The following is a 16,298-nucleotide window of genomic DNA, read 5'->3' as shown; positions in this document are numbered from 1 at the left end:
TTGGGCATGCGCCTTGCACGTCCCACTGGAAGTAGACCGGCAGTCTTGAGCATTCACCACAACCTTTCCGACAGGATGACGTTAGCAGTGTGGCCTTGGAGGCCAGTCACTGAATTCAGGAAGTCTCCCAGCTGGAGGGTCCTCTGCAAGCGCCACTGGCCTCTAGCCTTGGGCAGCTGAAAGTAGGTTGACCTGCAGGGATGTCAAGGCCTCTCGGCAGCAACTCTCAACCCTGGTGAAGTGAGAACAGCATCTGCCCCTCCGTCCAGGAGGCTCTGGCAGGCCGGACCCCTCCCCAGGTGGCCCCACCAGGAAAGAGTGTAGTGCGAGTAAGCTGTCCGCCTGGCCTCCAGCCACCGAGGCTTCCCCCGTGCTCCTGGGCACGGCTGTCACTGTGGTCAGTCCTCACAGACCCAGGGTCTGGGCTGTCCTTAGGAGTGGGCCACCGAGGAAGGGGGATGGCACCCACAACTCTGTCTCCCTTTCCCCAGAGTTTTAAATCAGATATACCCGAGTACACATTGAGATCACAGCACACTATTTTCTAAACTGCTTTAGAAATAGCTTTACTTCAAAGGGGGGTTAAAGAAAATATTTTACCTAGAGCAAGGATTAATGGGAATGCATTCTTCACTCTAATTCCTAAATATTACCTGAATACATCAGTGTTAGTGAGTCTTTTAGGTTCTGGATTTTTACCTGTGCCCTGGGTACTTCTTAAAATGTCTGGGTCTAATGTTCTAGCTTGAAGACACCTATAAATTTAGGAGATAGGTGTCCATTGCATCGATCACCTTTACTTTCGACTCTGAGGACTAACTTCCCAGCCCCAGCTTTTTCTCCTGCCGGGGGCCCCTGCTCTGCCCTTCTGTCCCTGCCCAGAAGCAGAGGTGCCTCTGAGAAGGCCCGAGCCCTGGTTCTTGTCTTATCTCAGCCACTCCCCACAGAGGGATGGCTGCCTTGGTCCATGGGTGGGCATTATACCAGCTGCATTCTCTTTGATCAGCTTTGCTACCTGGTACTTATGAGAGCAAACCATTGTTTGGGTTCTGAACATTTTCAATATGAAATCAAACAAAATGTAGGCTAACAAAAGTTTAAAGGGTTCTTTTCATCGTTTCCTTTTGCTGTGCCGTATTACCATGGGGCCAGGTCCCTACTGCTTTATCATGGAAATATGAGCAAGCATAACAAAGGCTCAAAGAAAGGCCACAGATAGACAGGAATACATTGCTTCCACTGTGTCCCATGATTATCTACCAGGTCTTACCAAAGACCTAAGGACTCAATCTCCTGGGTGGACCCCAGGTGAATTTGGGGCATTGCATTAGGACAGCATTGGGCTTTGTTAAAAACAGTCTGTGATTGAGTTCCCTCTGACTGCAGGGTCTTATCACCAGTGTTTGAGCTGTTGCTCTGATTCTGAAGTATTAATATGTCAGGTAGCGCCTATACCCTTTACTGCTATCTCATTTAATAGGATTTCTGCTTGTAGCAGTTTGAATTCCAAAAGAAATACTGAATTATGTTTGTAAACTGATCTTTTCCTCTGGGTACATTAGATTATATTGGATTCATAGGCTTACCTGATTAAGTAATTATGTAGGGCAAAAGGCCAGAGCTAGGGGTTTTTGATGTTGGAGTTTGATGCTGAAGCCATAAGCTGGAGCCCTGGGAAGTAAGCTCACAGAGGAAAGAGAAGCCAGCCCCAGGAAGAGAGGAACCCAGGAAGCCTGAACCCTCACAGATGTCAGCAGCCATCTTGCTCCAAGTAGACTTTGGTGAGGGAAGTAGCTTATGCTTTATGACCTGGTATCTATAAGCTCCTACCCCAAATCAATACCTTTATAAAAACCAGCCAATTTCTGGTATTTTGCATCAGCACCCCTTTGGCTAATACACTGCCCCTAACACCAAACCTTTACCCCAATCCTGCAAAAATAAACTTACATGGCTTTAAATCTTTCAAGTACTGATGAGATTAAGGGTTGATCTGGTTCAGAGAAGTAAGGAACATTCATTGACTTCAACCCACAGGACAGTCCTTCCTTCCAGGTGTTCACTGAGGCCATGAAGCTACTTTAAGGGATTTTCCACGCTAAGAAATTATGTTTCCATTGAATTACAGTCTACGACATGAATGCCCTCTCTTCTAAGTTGAGTAAGATGAGATCATTAATAGAATTTTACGATTTTGCCAAAAGCGTAATGAAATTTTATAGGGTACATTTGTCCTATTTTTTTCTGCAGTATTTTTTTAAGGTATAAAAAGACTTTAAAGAAAGTTTTGTTATAGTTGAAATACAGTGGTATACTGTTGGTTATAAAGAGGATTTGAAGCTAGAATTTCAATCAAATGATACTTTTTTTAAAAAAAAAAGGTTTTTAAATACACGCTACTCTAATGCAAAAAAAAAATTTCAAAGTGCCAGAAAAATCAACATCAAGCATATTGATGATGGGAATAGATAACAATTGCACTTGTTTGAAAAGCCATTTAGCATGTTTTGTCAAGTCCAATGTCATTAAAAAGTCAGAAGTAAATACCATGTTGCAGATAAAGACTGATGGAAAGGAGCAAAGCTGAAGGCCTAGAGATGGGGAGGACAGCAAAGACACAACATAGTAGCAAATTAAGAAAAACAGGAAAAGAAGGGCCCAGAAAAGGGTGGCAACCCTCTGCTGGCAAGCCTGTCTTCACTGGACAGGAAGGGAGAGAACTGAGTGGAGGGCAGTTTGGGCATTTGCTCCATCCTGGTGTCCAAGAGGGGAAGCTCAGAGAAAAGGGCTTCTCCCCAGAAGACACGGCACATGAGGAATGTAGGCTGCTATCCCACAAGGAGGCAGGGCTAAAAGCTGGCCGCCCTAAGTGAGAGGAGGCTGGCGGCCCCGATTCATCCACAGGTGAGGGAAGGCAATGGTCGAGGTCTCGCCCTAGTAAAGCAGCCTGCTTTGCTCATGCCCGGGCTCAGCTTACCTTGGGGCTGGTGCTGGTGGAAACTGATGGAACCACCTAGAGGCCCCTGGCGAGTTCTAGGTTTGCAGCTTTAAAGATAGTCAGATAACTTCTGTCCCCTGGAAGCTGTATGGCTGGTAAAGTCAGGTTTTTAAAGAATATTTAGTGACTCGAGAGAATGTGTGGTGCAGAGTAATGTTAAGAAACTAGTATGAGAACTTTGTATGTATGGACAGTCGAAGTAGAGAGTGGGGCACAGAAATAGGGATAGATAAAATCTGCCCAATTCTATGATGTATGTGCCAAATGTGCATTTAAAATGTATACCTATAGCAAATGTATGTGTTTCTTAAAAGAGAGAACATCCAAGTGGGAGGATGATGGTCGATTCTTTTTTGTGCTTACATATTTACAGATTTTCTGCAATGGGCATTACATCTGTAATCTTTTTAAATGACATTTTAAAGAGTAATGTTCAAAGAGGCACTAAATGACTAAGTACATGTATGCTTATCAAAATGTAGATAAGCTTTTACTCCTGAATGTAAGAGGCCGGCAGAACAAGGCCTAAGGGACTGTTTGAAATGAAAGGTTTTCTGTTCCACAACAGGGACCTCCCAGGAAAGATGAAAGAGGTAGGGAGTGGGTGAGGGGGAGAGAACTTACAATTTTCATAGGAGGCAAAATTGATGAAAATCATAATTGGCTTAATGATGGCCTCTGAAGCTTGATCCATTCCAGAAATTTATGTTAATGCTTACATTTAGCTTTGATATTCTGTGCTCTAGGAAAATGCTCTAACACTGTGCAGCTCAGATTGAGCTATAATAAGTCTGTGGAATTTCATCTTTGAAATCCCTGGCAGGGATGATTCAAGAAAATGTATGATAGAAAGCTGTGATGTGTACATATTCAGTTCAAGGAACAGTTGCTGTGGCAGTTTGATATTATTCATGATTTCCAGAAAGAGAGATTGTGTTTGTAAACTGGTCTTCTCCTCTGGGCATGATAACCCTTAGATTGTATGAGATTTAGCTGAGATGTCTGTTAAATTATGTTAAGATTAGGGCTTTGATTCAACCACATCTTTAGAATGAGACTCAGCGTTGAGTCCCAGCCCCGTTGGTGGGCTGATAAAACAGACTCTCACATGGAAGTAGATATACAGAGAAAAACAACACAGAGGAATAAAGATGGCTCATTAGACACGGCAGAGGCCCCGGGAAGAGAGATGAGCCTAATTGTCTACAGCTGACCTTGTGAGGAGATCAGAGCAGCTGAACCCAGAAAGAAACAAGCCCTGGGGAGAGAGATGAGCCTTATGCCAGCCTAAAGCTGAGATCAGAAGAAGCTGGGACCACTAGAGGAAGAAGGAGGGCTGAGCCCTCGCAGACGTCACCCGCCATCTTGCTTCAACACATAACCAAAGAGTTGGGGTGAGCAAGTACCTCCTCTGGTACCTTGAGTTGGACTCTTTAGGGCCTTGTGACTGTAAGCATCTACCCCAAATAAATACCCTTTATAAATGTCATCATATTTCTGGTACTTTGCCTCAGCACCCCTTTAGCTGACAAATACAGTTGATATTGCAGTGTTCTGGTAGCTTCAGACTTCAAGCGTGTAGGGTGTGCTGGGGCCCCTGGCTCACCTCGTGCACCCTGTTCTGGTCTAAAGGACCTTGCAGGTGCCTACCTTTCTGTGCTCAGTGCCCATCATTGAGTTATAAGAAATGGTCGTTTCTTGCCCTTTTTAGGCAATTTGTGCATCCCACGCCAAGGAGGCACGGCGCACGCATTGGGATCCCCACTGCCTTCCAGCAGGCTTAGAGCAGCAGCCTGTCCCCATAGAGCAGGGCAGCATTCCACAGAGTGGGGCCCAGGGAACCAAAAAGAGGAAAAATGCCTTCTCTCCTCATTCCACCTTTTATAGAAATAACCGTATTTGTTATTTGAATTTGAGATAAAACCAATTTTCCTGAGATCAAATCTTGGGGTTGGTAGTGTGCACATGAGGCTTAAGGGTGGCAGGTTTCTGTCTCCCCCAGCTGCCAGCCAGAGCAGACTGTAATCTTAGGAGCCCTCAGTGTGAACTTGACCATCGAGGGGAAACCTGCAGACAGAAACAAAACAAAAAGGCGAGCAGGAGCTCCTAAACTCAGAGTCTCTCTTTCCTACCTGTAAAGTGCGTTAAGTGGAATGTTTAAATTATAATACATACATATATATATATTTTTTTTTTTTTTTTTTTTGACCTGGGTGAGTTTATAACCTATCAGAATTCAAAGACGGTTCTGGTGCAGTGTCTGTATATGGTCGGCATGTCTTCATGATAAGTTTTGCCGCGTAGTGAGTTGTAGTGGACTTAAGAGTAAATCTGCTTGCTCTTTCATCCCTTCTCTTGGAGATGCCAGATGCAGAGCAGTGTATGCTACACAGCATATGTTATATGCTAAACGACAGCAGTGGCGTCCTGGGGAAAACCTTCAGGAGCTCCTGTGTTCTCCAATGCGAAGGGCTCAGCCTGGCAGAGGCCCTGCCTGTCCTATGGCCCCACCCACCACCCTCCAGGCTCTTGCTCACGACTGCTCTGCCTCTGCTGCTTAGAGAATGATCCTTGGAAACCAAAGAACATGTCACCTGACCCTTTCAGGACTCTGCCCATTCTCTAATCTACTTCTGTGTGATATTATGTAAACGTCTCTTCTAGTCCTTAGCGTTAGAATCCTTAGGAGTTGCCGAGTATAGCAAGTGATCCCAGAGATGAAGACACTTCCAAGGGGCAGAACTCTGAAGGGCTTAGCTCCGTCATTGACTTGTAGCCCAGTGCCCGGTGCCAGCCACGCTGTTCGGCAATGCCTCCGTGGTCCATGATGGCCTCTAGTTCTTGCTGTGGGCTTAAGCCTCATCCCCTTCTTTCTCGTTGAGACTTTGCGGCTATAAGACAAGTGACTTCTGGAGGCCTCCCTTCCCATTTGGGCCCCAAACTCTTCTCCAGCTTCTCTTAAGAGTGTTTTATTACATTATTAGTCATTATTCTGAATCCATAATAACCGCCAAACCTGAAGAACATTCTAAATCCCTATTATTCCAGAAGAACCTAAAATGTGCACGCACCATGTGTGTGTGTAGCTCAGACTGTCCCTGGAGGAGCAGTACTTTTGATCGTGCCAGACTAAAAGCTGCTTTGAACATCTTAGCACATGACATACAAAAATGCTATTAGAGATCATGAAATCACCTGACCTCAAAGGCGTGTTTGGACTTGGAGGGCTTTGGGACTGACTGTCGCTTCCTTAAGAGCCTCACACATTGCCCATGGCACCACAGGAATGCTACTTGTCCAAAAAGGAGACTCTGTGCAAAGTAGCATTTAGTGTCCCAAAGCACAAAAATGCGACTTCAAATCACCATGTAGGCTATTTGAATTTTAAACGGCTATTTTCCCTTATTTCCAAAGAAGAAGCTGTTCATTTTTTCTATATACACACACACGTGACATGTAAATCACATGTAAGAAAATAGGAAAGAGCTACAAGAAGAAATGCACACACCTCCCCCATCCCATCTCTTAGAGAGCCACGGTTCAGGGCTGGCATGTAGCCTTTTGGATCTTTTTCTATCCACATTTATGCCTAGCTTTGTTTAACCCAGATACCTAGTGCTTACGGTAGATAAAAGTGTATTTCCCACCACAGGGAAAGTCTGAGCTGCTGCCATCAATCAGGGACTCTCCTGATGTCACATTGTGAGCTCATGCCTTAGGCTGGCTGCTCTCCTTGTCCCCGGAGTCAAAGACGACTCATCGCATGCACATTCCAGGGCTGGATGTGGGGGGAGGCAGACAGCGAGTGCTTCCTCTAGGCCATCACCATGGCTCAGGCCCCTTTGACCTGCACCTGGTCACCTTCCACGCCGAGCCACAAGGGGGCCTGGGAAGCGTCGTCTTTATTTGGGGCAGCCACGAGCCTCGGTAAACTTGGTGCGTCCTCTTGACAAAAGAAAACAGGGGTTCAGTGGCATACCAAGGAAGTGCAATCGGAGCAAGACTTACTTTTAGTCATTTTCTTGTTTGTACATTCTCCCCCAAACGGTGCAGCCCCCTCTTGCCTGTAATCTGCTTCCCTTTGCCCATGCTGCCACAGCACGAAGGGCTGAACTCTGCCGCGCTCCTCCACCGTTTTAGCTTCTCGCTGCACACAGCAGGACCTCTTTCCTTGCCAGCAAAGAATCATTTGCACCAAAATGTTGAAGGGCTACCAAGGATGCCATGTTAGGGCTATATCACGTTGCAATTAACCAATTCCCTACTATTAGAAAATTAGGTTGTTTCCAAATTTTGACTCATGTAAACTGTAATAAACATCTGTGTAGTTAAACCACGAGTATACCCTTAGTTACTGCTTGTGTAACTTAGCAAAATAACTAGAAATATCTAGACCTAATGCATGCTTTTGATATATAACCAAAATTTATCTTAATCCCTCTAAAGGAAAGCAGCCATCCAAGTACAGGAATTTGATTTTGCATCTTCTTATGGCGCTGCCCTTAATGATGTCCTCCATGCTTTCAAGTTCTCATCTCCTAACAGCATGTTTTCTCCCCCAGACAGGTTTCATTTTCCTATTAGTAACCATACCTTTTCTTTTGCTATTTAATGCCATTTCCTTTCTAACCATCTGCTTATTTCAGCAGCCGCTCATTCCTCTTGTCTGGTTCCAGGATAGTCTCTCTTTGCTTTCACCTCACCATATGCCGGAGCTTGTTGACTCAAGACGTGATATTTCATGTCCTGGAAGCAACAAATCCGACGAGCCTGCAAAGGTCGCAGCTGCACATTTCTGTGTGCTGAATCTCCTTTGCACGAATAGGATTCTTCTCCCACTCCTTCCTCACCTCGAATATAAAATAGAGCCCATCATGCAAAACCGTTGCCCTTTTGTTTTCAGTTTACAGACTTAAAACTGTATTTTTTGGTTTCACTTACTTTTCTGAATTACATTTTACCATTCAATACTCCAGCATTGTGCCTTATACCAGCAGACCAGGGTTTCTCGAATGGCTCTGTGCACTTTAGGGGCAGGATGGGTTGTGCATTGCTGAGTGTTCAGCAACATCCCTGCCTCTGCCCACTAGATGCCAGGGGCATCCCTTTTCCCCAGGTCTGACAACCCAAAGTGTCTCCAGACATTGTCAGATGTCCCCTGGGGGGCAAAGTCACCCGTGTGAGACTGTTTCTTGAGGGAGCATATCACCAAAGATAAAAGAACAAGCAAAAGCACACGGTTCCTTGGAAGAGGTCAGCACGCCAAGGTCAGCGCCCCAGTATACAGGGACAAGGAGGTTCCCCAGATGTGGATGCAGCAGAGAGAATTCTAGAGGAGTGGTAGTGGCCCTCCTCTTGGTTGCATCCCAGTGACTTGGACGAGGGGCAAGCAAATCCGAGCATGGGGACCCCCCAACAGCCCTTCTCAGCTGACACAGCACAAGAGCCTTGTTGTGCCTGTCCCCAGGGGAGGTGGTACCCAGCCTCGCCGCCTCCCTGCCATCTTCCTAAGAACCCTGCACCTGCCTGCCAGCCACTTTGCGGAGCCCACGGGTTCCCTTTTGTTCAGGTGCTTTGCTCCCGAGCACCCTAGCCTGCTTCTTCTGTAATGCAGGTTTCTAATCTTTCATGTGCAAACCCCTCTCATCTTGAGAAGAACCTGGAGACAAGGCAAGGCCAAGTCAGTACAGCTAATCAGCCACCACGCCTCTGCCGGCAGACGCATCACCAGCCGCAGCCCCATTTCCTCTGTACCCCTCCCCTGGGAATTCAGACTCAAGCCTCCCTCCTCTTCAGAATTCCCAAGAATCAGTACCAAGAATCGTTGCTCTTCTGGCTTTTTACAGTTGCTTGGAGTTTTTAAATGCCCGTTGCCTGCTCCCCCACCCCTCCCCCCAAAAAAAACTGGGTGTGAAAATGAAACACTGGGAAGGCAAAATCCATCAGTAATTCAATGGTTTAAGCCAAGCCTAGAAAGAGTGTCAGACAGTGGATGGACTTTGGTTTTTGCGGCTGTTGCCTTTTTGAGGTTCTGGCTGCAGCCTAAGGAAGCCAACCACTGCAGGAGCGTGCCCCGGCAGCTGGCTGCCTTGGAGCCTCCTCCTCATCCCACATCTTGCGTTGTAGGACGGGACGCGTGGGCTTTTGAAAGCGGAACGTTCTCCTGTTGTTGCGCAACCCTGCTCTTGTCTTGAAATCTCGCTGGCCTGTTGTTAATCTCACTTAATCAGGACACACATCGTGAAACACACCTCGCTGAAGTCGCTTTCAAAGTAGCTGGCAAATATGCCACGGCTGGGGTGCGTCCTCGGTGGTAGAGAAGGTTGTGAACGGGAGGTGCTTTGAGCAGGTGAAGATGGGCTGGTCCCTTGATGCTCTGAAGCTGCAGCCCAGCAGGGAAAGCGCCCCTGCCTGGAGAGGGGCTGGCGGAGACCGTGTCCGTAGCTGAGACATCACACCAAGAGGGGTGGCGTCTTGTAGCGATGTTCCTAAAACGTACAATCCTTCTCCCCACTCAGGAAGTACTTGGTGTTTGAATTCCCCTGGGATGCATCCAGTGCTTTCTGGAGATCACAGACCGGGACAGCTGTCAACTCCTTCTGAGGGCAGGAGCCGAAATCCTCTCTGCTTATTCTTCTCGATCAGTATGGGCTTTTACCAATGGGGTGATTAGTGTAATCCTGGGGGTGGCAGGGCCACCTCTTAGAGAACATCACGTGTGCAAAATCTCTTTATGTAATGTATCAACATTTTTGCTTTCTGGCTTTTTGAACTTTCTGATTTTTATCCCGAAATTGCACCCTTGTCTTTCTATGAGAAACAAATGGGTTCCCCTATTCCATTCTCAAACCAACTAAGATAGAAATCTCTTAAAAAGAATTTAAGCCCTTCAGGGAAGCAAAAGTATTTAAAAAAAAAAAAACAGTCTGAAGAAAGGCTTTTTCTTTTCTTTTTAACAACACGCTGAACACCTACCCACACTTATGTGGCTGTCTACCTAAGAAGCTTTTTCCTTCCAGGGGCCATTTGGCATTCCATTCCCTCACCACGACGCCAGCAGAAAGCATCACGTCCACATTTCAGCACCCTCTTGGCTTCTGACAGGGGCAGCATGTTAATTTCTCCCTTTCCAAAAAGGTTTTGAGTATAACCTGTTCAAAGCATGAATACAGATTTACTATTCTGAAGAGAATTAGGAATTGACTATTAAGAAATGTTCGATGAGTTCTTTAAATAGAGAATAGCTATATAGCCATACATTGGAAGCCAGTGGGGGGAAAAAAGTGTTGATAACGTGTTACTGAGCAGGACACAATTTGGGGTGACATAAAATCATGCTGTTGGTTTGCTCTGTGAGTCTGTCAAGGTTTTCCTGCCCTTTGCTTTGCTGCCAGCCTGTCCCCAAGAAAATTCTATGGCAGAAGGGCCTCCAAACATGACTTTTTCTTAGCACTTACTATGTCATCCATTAAGAAAACCTTGGAAACTCTGGTTATAACCTGCTCAGTCATTAGCTTCATGAACTCTAAATACATGCATAAATGTTTAAATTCCTAGAAACATAGCCATATAAACTCATTTGTCCTTTCTATTTAGTCTCCAAAAAAGAGTCAGGAGGTCATCAGAGAGGTCGCTCTTATGCATGCCTCAGCAGGGTCCCAGAGACAGCCAAGGTAGATACAAGCCCAGGTATTGGTTCTACTGAGGGCTACAGAGACCCGCAGGTTCTATGGTCATGGCAGATGGCACTCAGTGCCATGTCAGTTGGCCCTACTTTGGAGTTTGTGTTTCTGAGTGTGATGGAATTGAACTCAGATGTGATCTTTGTTCACAACCCTCTCCTTTTACTTTTACTGGACCTGTGGTTGGCGCTGGGGTTGGTGTATGCTCAGGGGACCTGAATCTCTGGACCGTCCATGTGATAGTCCTGAGCTTCAACAGACCTGCAACTCCTACCCTCTGGTTTAATGAACTTACTCCAACCAGCTAACAGGGAGGTGAAGAAGGTCAACCGCCACACCAGGGAGCCAAGAGTGCCTACAACTGCAAGCAGGAGAATTGCATCCAACATCCATGTGGAATTTAAGCCCCCTCTCGATATAGAGGTGGAGTGAACATCACCATCCCAGGGTCCACAGGATGGAAGAATAGAGTATGGACTAGAGTGGACTTACTGATATTCTATTCTGGAACTATGGTGATTAGTAATGGAAGAAAATGTAGCATTGATGTGGAGAAAGGGGCCATGGTAACTGCTGAGGACAGGGAGAGGGAAGAAGAAATATGATGTGGGGGCATTTTCAGGACTTGGAGTTGTCCTGGGTGGTACTGCAGGGACAGTTGCTGGACACTGTATGTCCTGCCATGGCCCACTGGGTGGACTGGGGGAGAGTGTAAACTACAATGTAAACTATAATCCATGTGGTGCAGCAGTGCTCCAAAATGTATGCACCAAATGCAATGACTGTGCCACAATGATGAAAGAGGTTATTGATGTGGGAGGAGTGGGGTGGGGGCAATATGGGAACTTCATATTTTTTTCATGTAATATTTAAAAAAATAAAGAAAAAAAAATCCTGTAAGCAGTGAATGAGGGGAGACCTGACACCAGCAACCTGGTCTCTGGCACTTTCTCCTGTTTGCCAGCATACACATCACTTGATTGTGCAGGTGATACTTTTAATAATCGAGAGCTGCTAGAACTTTTGCAAGTTTTATCCATTAAAATATAACATGAAAATAAACATGGTAACCAAATTGAGGCATAGTTATTTAATTCTCAAGTGTCAGAAAGTATCGGAGTAAAATTATGAGGAGGAAGGGATATCTTTAGTGAGCAAAATAATACCCCTTGGGAAGCGGATTTGGCTCAACTGATAGAGTGTTTACCTATCGTATGAGAGACCCAGGGTTCAAACCCTGGGCCTTCTGACTTATGTGATGAGCGGGGCCATGCGCAGTGCTGATGTGCGCAAGGAGTGCCGTGCCATGCAGGGGCGTCCCCTGTGTAGGGGAGCCCCACGCACAAGGAGTGCGCCCCACAAGGGGAGCCGCCCTGCGTGAAAAAAGTGCAGCCTGCCCAGGGGTGGCACCCCACACACGATGAGCTGATGCAGCAAGATGACGCAACAAAAAGAGACACAGATTCCCGGTGCCGCTGACAAGAATGCAAGAGGCCACAGAAGAACACACAGCAAACAGACACAGAGAGCAGACAATGGGGTGGGGGATGAAGGGGAGAGAAATAAATAAAAAATAAATCTTAAAAAAAAAAAAAACTTCTTAGCAGAAATAAAACTTGTTAAACCACAAACACCTTTTGTTCTCTCTTTTGCTTTCCCTTTAACTCTGCTTGATTTTCAAACTGCAGCCCGATAAGTGAAGATACACACATGTATGTGTATGCGTGTATGTGTGTATACATATGTTACAATGTGACTATAACACAGATAACATACTCCAGAAAAGCTCAGCTGGTGCTAGCCCTCTGACTCTTGTGGAAATGCTTTGTCTTCTCCATTGAGCTCTTTCTTTCTTATGTAGAATTTATCTCTCCAGACTTGGGAGCATTTTGCTTTTTATGTTATTTCTACCGTTTGGGTTTTTAATGCATTTTTGGTAATATGTCTTCAAGATCTAACCCAAAACAAACAATTTGGACAAGGTTACACATGCTAGCCTTGTCCTCATGAACCCTACGGGCGAAACAACTTGCGAGCAGTGTTTTGATTGTGTTAAAGATTAACCACGGCTCGTCATCAGCCAATGTGCCAGTTGTGTAGAAATTTCAGAATAGATGTGCCTTATATTTCAATGTATAAATGATGTCTTTCTTGTTTGATGAAGGGGTCACATAGCCTGTGACTTCCTGTGGACCCTCACTCTAGAAGAGGGTCAGCGTGAAACGTTTGCATGTACAGAACGGTTTGTTTTTTTGCCACCTTACTGTGACCCTCATCTCACCATTGCCCTACCACCGTGTTGGTGTTGACTAGCTCAACCAAATGTCAAGTGTGTCAGAGCTACTCTTAAAGAAGATTTCCAGTCAAGTTATTGGTGATGAAAATTTATATTTTAATGGACATTTGACACTTTTTCCTCCTTCTAACTCAATAAAAGTTTGCATAAAGTGCCAGATAAAGGTCAGATACTTTGGCTTTGAAAGTGTTCTTTTTCTTCTGTACTAACATGCCAGGGTGCCTTCAAGGTCGCGAAATAGCAAAGAACCCCTTTTGAACTCCATCTTGAGATGCCATCAAAGATTATCCAAATCCACATCAGTTGTCCTTTTATTTCCTTCAGATTCTCTCTATAACCATTAAGAAAAGATTGTAATAAAAGGTATTTTAAGAGCTACATAGCTCACATGTCAGAGGACAAGAGAATCGTCTAAGGGTAGACGATTTAACCATTTATCCTACTTTATTGCATACAAGCTAGAAAAGGAGAAGATGAAACCCAGCGAAAGACGGCACTGCTGCGTTCCCTGTTTTTACACTGAGGCACTCACCTTTTATAATGAGCATACACATGCTATTTCTTCCACTGTTAAATTAGCTCTTACATGAGAAGAAACTCTCATCCATATTGAGTTCAAAATTTTATACTCTGATTTTTCTGAATATTATTAAAGCTTTATGTGGAAATGATAGCTTCAAATCTTGAGATAGCAAAGTAGAAAATTTTAAAAAGAAAACGGAAGAAATTTTCCATTTCCTATTACACTAATAGATTTGATACCTCAAGCCAGAGTCCTTGCAGACGCCACTGTAACTACTGCTTCATCCAACTCCACAAATCTACAAAATGCTCGTTAGCTTTCCCGAATTCCATCTTTCTGTCCAGTGCAGCGAGCCACCTCAAATAAGGAACCAGGAGCAATGTGGCAAGGCTGGTTCACTCTCAGTCTTGTTTTTTTTAATATTTGAAAGATATACATTAGTTTCATTGATGAGCTGTGTGCAGATGCCAAGGCATCTTTGCATGGATTGGAAGTGACTTGGTTAAAGGAATGTAAAGCTTCCCTTGCTGAATATGCTCGTTACAAAGTTGAAATTGAGTGACACTCTCACTGAAAATGACCTGTAATGGGATGTCCAACAATCTGTCATGTATTTCTGAGCTTTAACCTTGACTCAAGCTATATCATAATTGAGAAAAAGAAAGCATGTGTTGTAAAATAAATGATGAAATTCTTGAAATTGTTTTGTGACAATTAATAATAATTATCTCTGTCAACATTTCCATTTTTAAGTGACAAGGATACTAAGTAAGCCTGCATTTTCTTCCATTAAACTTTTCAGAACTAAGGAACTTACCCAGATTCAGAAATATAGCTTTATCACATCTGTACATAGATATATACGTATCTACACACATACACATATATACATAAACTATCTACCCGAAAGCTTATATGTAATTGAGACTATATTTATTTTAAGAAAGAATTAATAAACACACATAGATAGCTTAATATCCCCACCCCAAAATTATAAAGAAGTTATTTTGTTTTACTATGATTTTCCTCAGAAGTGAATATGGGAATATTTTTTTGAAACATGGTTAACTTCATTCTGTCCTCATTATATCCTTTGCTTTTATTTTTCATAAAAAAAAAGGCTGTATATGATCAAAGATCAGAGTCATTATTTCAGTATTTAATGTGTTTAATTAAAAAGTAATAGAATAGAAAATTCAAAATGTAGAAAAATGAAATACATATAATTTCATTGATAATTGTTTATTATTGCATTTTACTTGGTTTAAAGTGCAAACTATACTACTTTGCATCCTGCTATGTTCAGGATTAATTTTTTAATAAGCTTTTGTCCATGTTACTACTTGTCCTTTTAACTATCATTTTTATTGATAGACATAGTCCTTTTTGCATATAAGGAATAATTTTTAAGCACATTCTTCTGTTACTCATTAGAGTTAACCTAAAGTTAACTACGAAAATTGCTGCAAGATCTGGATTTGACTATAGCTCATTTCACTGTGTCTCAGGAAACTATCACAATTTTTTTTCTTCCATTCTATCATTATTTCTTTGGTTCCCACTGATGCAAACATAGTACCCTAAATCAAGCAAATATATATTTCATAAATCATAGAGGGATTTATCACAGTTAGCAGTTGTACATGAGAAGTGAGGGCATTTGATTGTTAGTAACCACTGTACAGTGCTTGTAATATGCTAACTATTTGTATAAAACCTACCTTGATATCCAACCTGCCTCATCAGAAATAATCCATCTCTCCTCCTTCCTTCCTATAGCCATGTCTATCGCTCAAAGAGAATTTGTCTTGTTCTGCTCCTAATTATATTCACTTGTGTGCATGCTCCGACCCCCTCCCCTTTGATTCTCAGTGGGCAGGAATAGCCCACCCATCTCTCAGTGTTCCCTGGCCTGCAGATGCTGTTCCTTCCATGCAGGAGATGCTCCCAAACGTTAGGACATCTGCTTTCGTTTTCTTTATTGTTTGCGGAAGGCAAAAATTGGGAAGCATGAGAATGTTAAAGATGTTTATTCTCTCGTTTTTCTTCCACCAGTGGGATGGAGTAGGACCTCTCCCAGACTGTGCAGAACCACCAAAAGGAATCCAGATGCTGTGGCACCCATCAATAGTCAAACCCTACCTCACACTGCTCTCTGAGTGCTCAAATCCAGACACGCTGGAAGGGGCGGCAGGCGCCCTGCAGAACTTGGCTGCAGGGAGCTGGAAGGTATGGCTAGTTCATTACAATAAAAAAGAAATCTGGAATTATGGCCCAGTCCTCAAAAAGTAACAGAATTCCAGTTTTGAGAAATGCAGTTCTAGTGAAGTGGTTAAGGATACTAGAGAAAGACCAAGTATATTTGAATTGTTGGGCTTAGAAAGCTAGCCCTATTGAAAAAAATCATCTTAAAGGTTCGGGGTCCTTGAAGACAAGCACTACAAAACGCAGAAGAGTAGATGTAAGTATAGTCCTTGAAATTGCTGTGATACGCTTTCCATTCTTTTTAGGTACCTGTGCTGCTTCGTTTTCAGGGTTGACTGTGACGTGTTGACGTGTTTCCAAAGCACTATCATTGACTGTTAAGGGAGCTAATACCCAAACCCTTGTATAAAAGCCCATGTGAATCCTTACCATGCTGTACCAGGATCTGGTCCCACAGTTTGAGGGTCCCCAAAGGAAAAGAACCTGACGCATTTTTTAATTTGAGGCTTACGGAGAAGAAGGTCATTGCTGGTTACCTTCAGCAAAAAAAAAAAGTTAATGTAAAACATAGATATGATGGGAATGGAGACTAGA

The 16,298-nt window shown here is 43.9% G+C and overlaps 1 protein-coding gene across 6 annotated transcripts in view; it reads left to right on the top strand.

The window, feature by feature from the left end:
- CTNND2 (catenin delta 2) overlaps positions 1–16,298 on the top strand; it is a 1,007,180-nt gene that overhangs the window by 875,678 nt on the left and 115,204 nt on the right. For all 6 annotated transcript variants that reach the window (XM_058306950.2, XM_058306943.2, XM_058306942.2 and 3 more), the window contains one exon: positions 15,555–15,728. In XM_058306950.2, the coding sequence (XP_058162933.1) occupies positions 15,555–15,728 (174 nt within the window). The remainder of the gene's footprint in view (positions 1–15,554; positions 15,729–16,298) is intronic.

This window comes from Dasypus novemcinctus, chromosome 2, assembly GCF_030445035.2.
Source record: "Dasypus novemcinctus isolate mDasNov1 chromosome 2, mDasNov1.1.hap2, whole genome shotgun sequence".
Taxonomy (NCBI): domain Eukaryota; kingdom Metazoa; phylum Chordata; class Mammalia; order Cingulata; family Dasypodidae; genus Dasypus; species Dasypus novemcinctus.
Note: the sequence above shows the minus strand (reverse complement) of the source record. Positions and strands in the feature narration are given on the sequence as shown.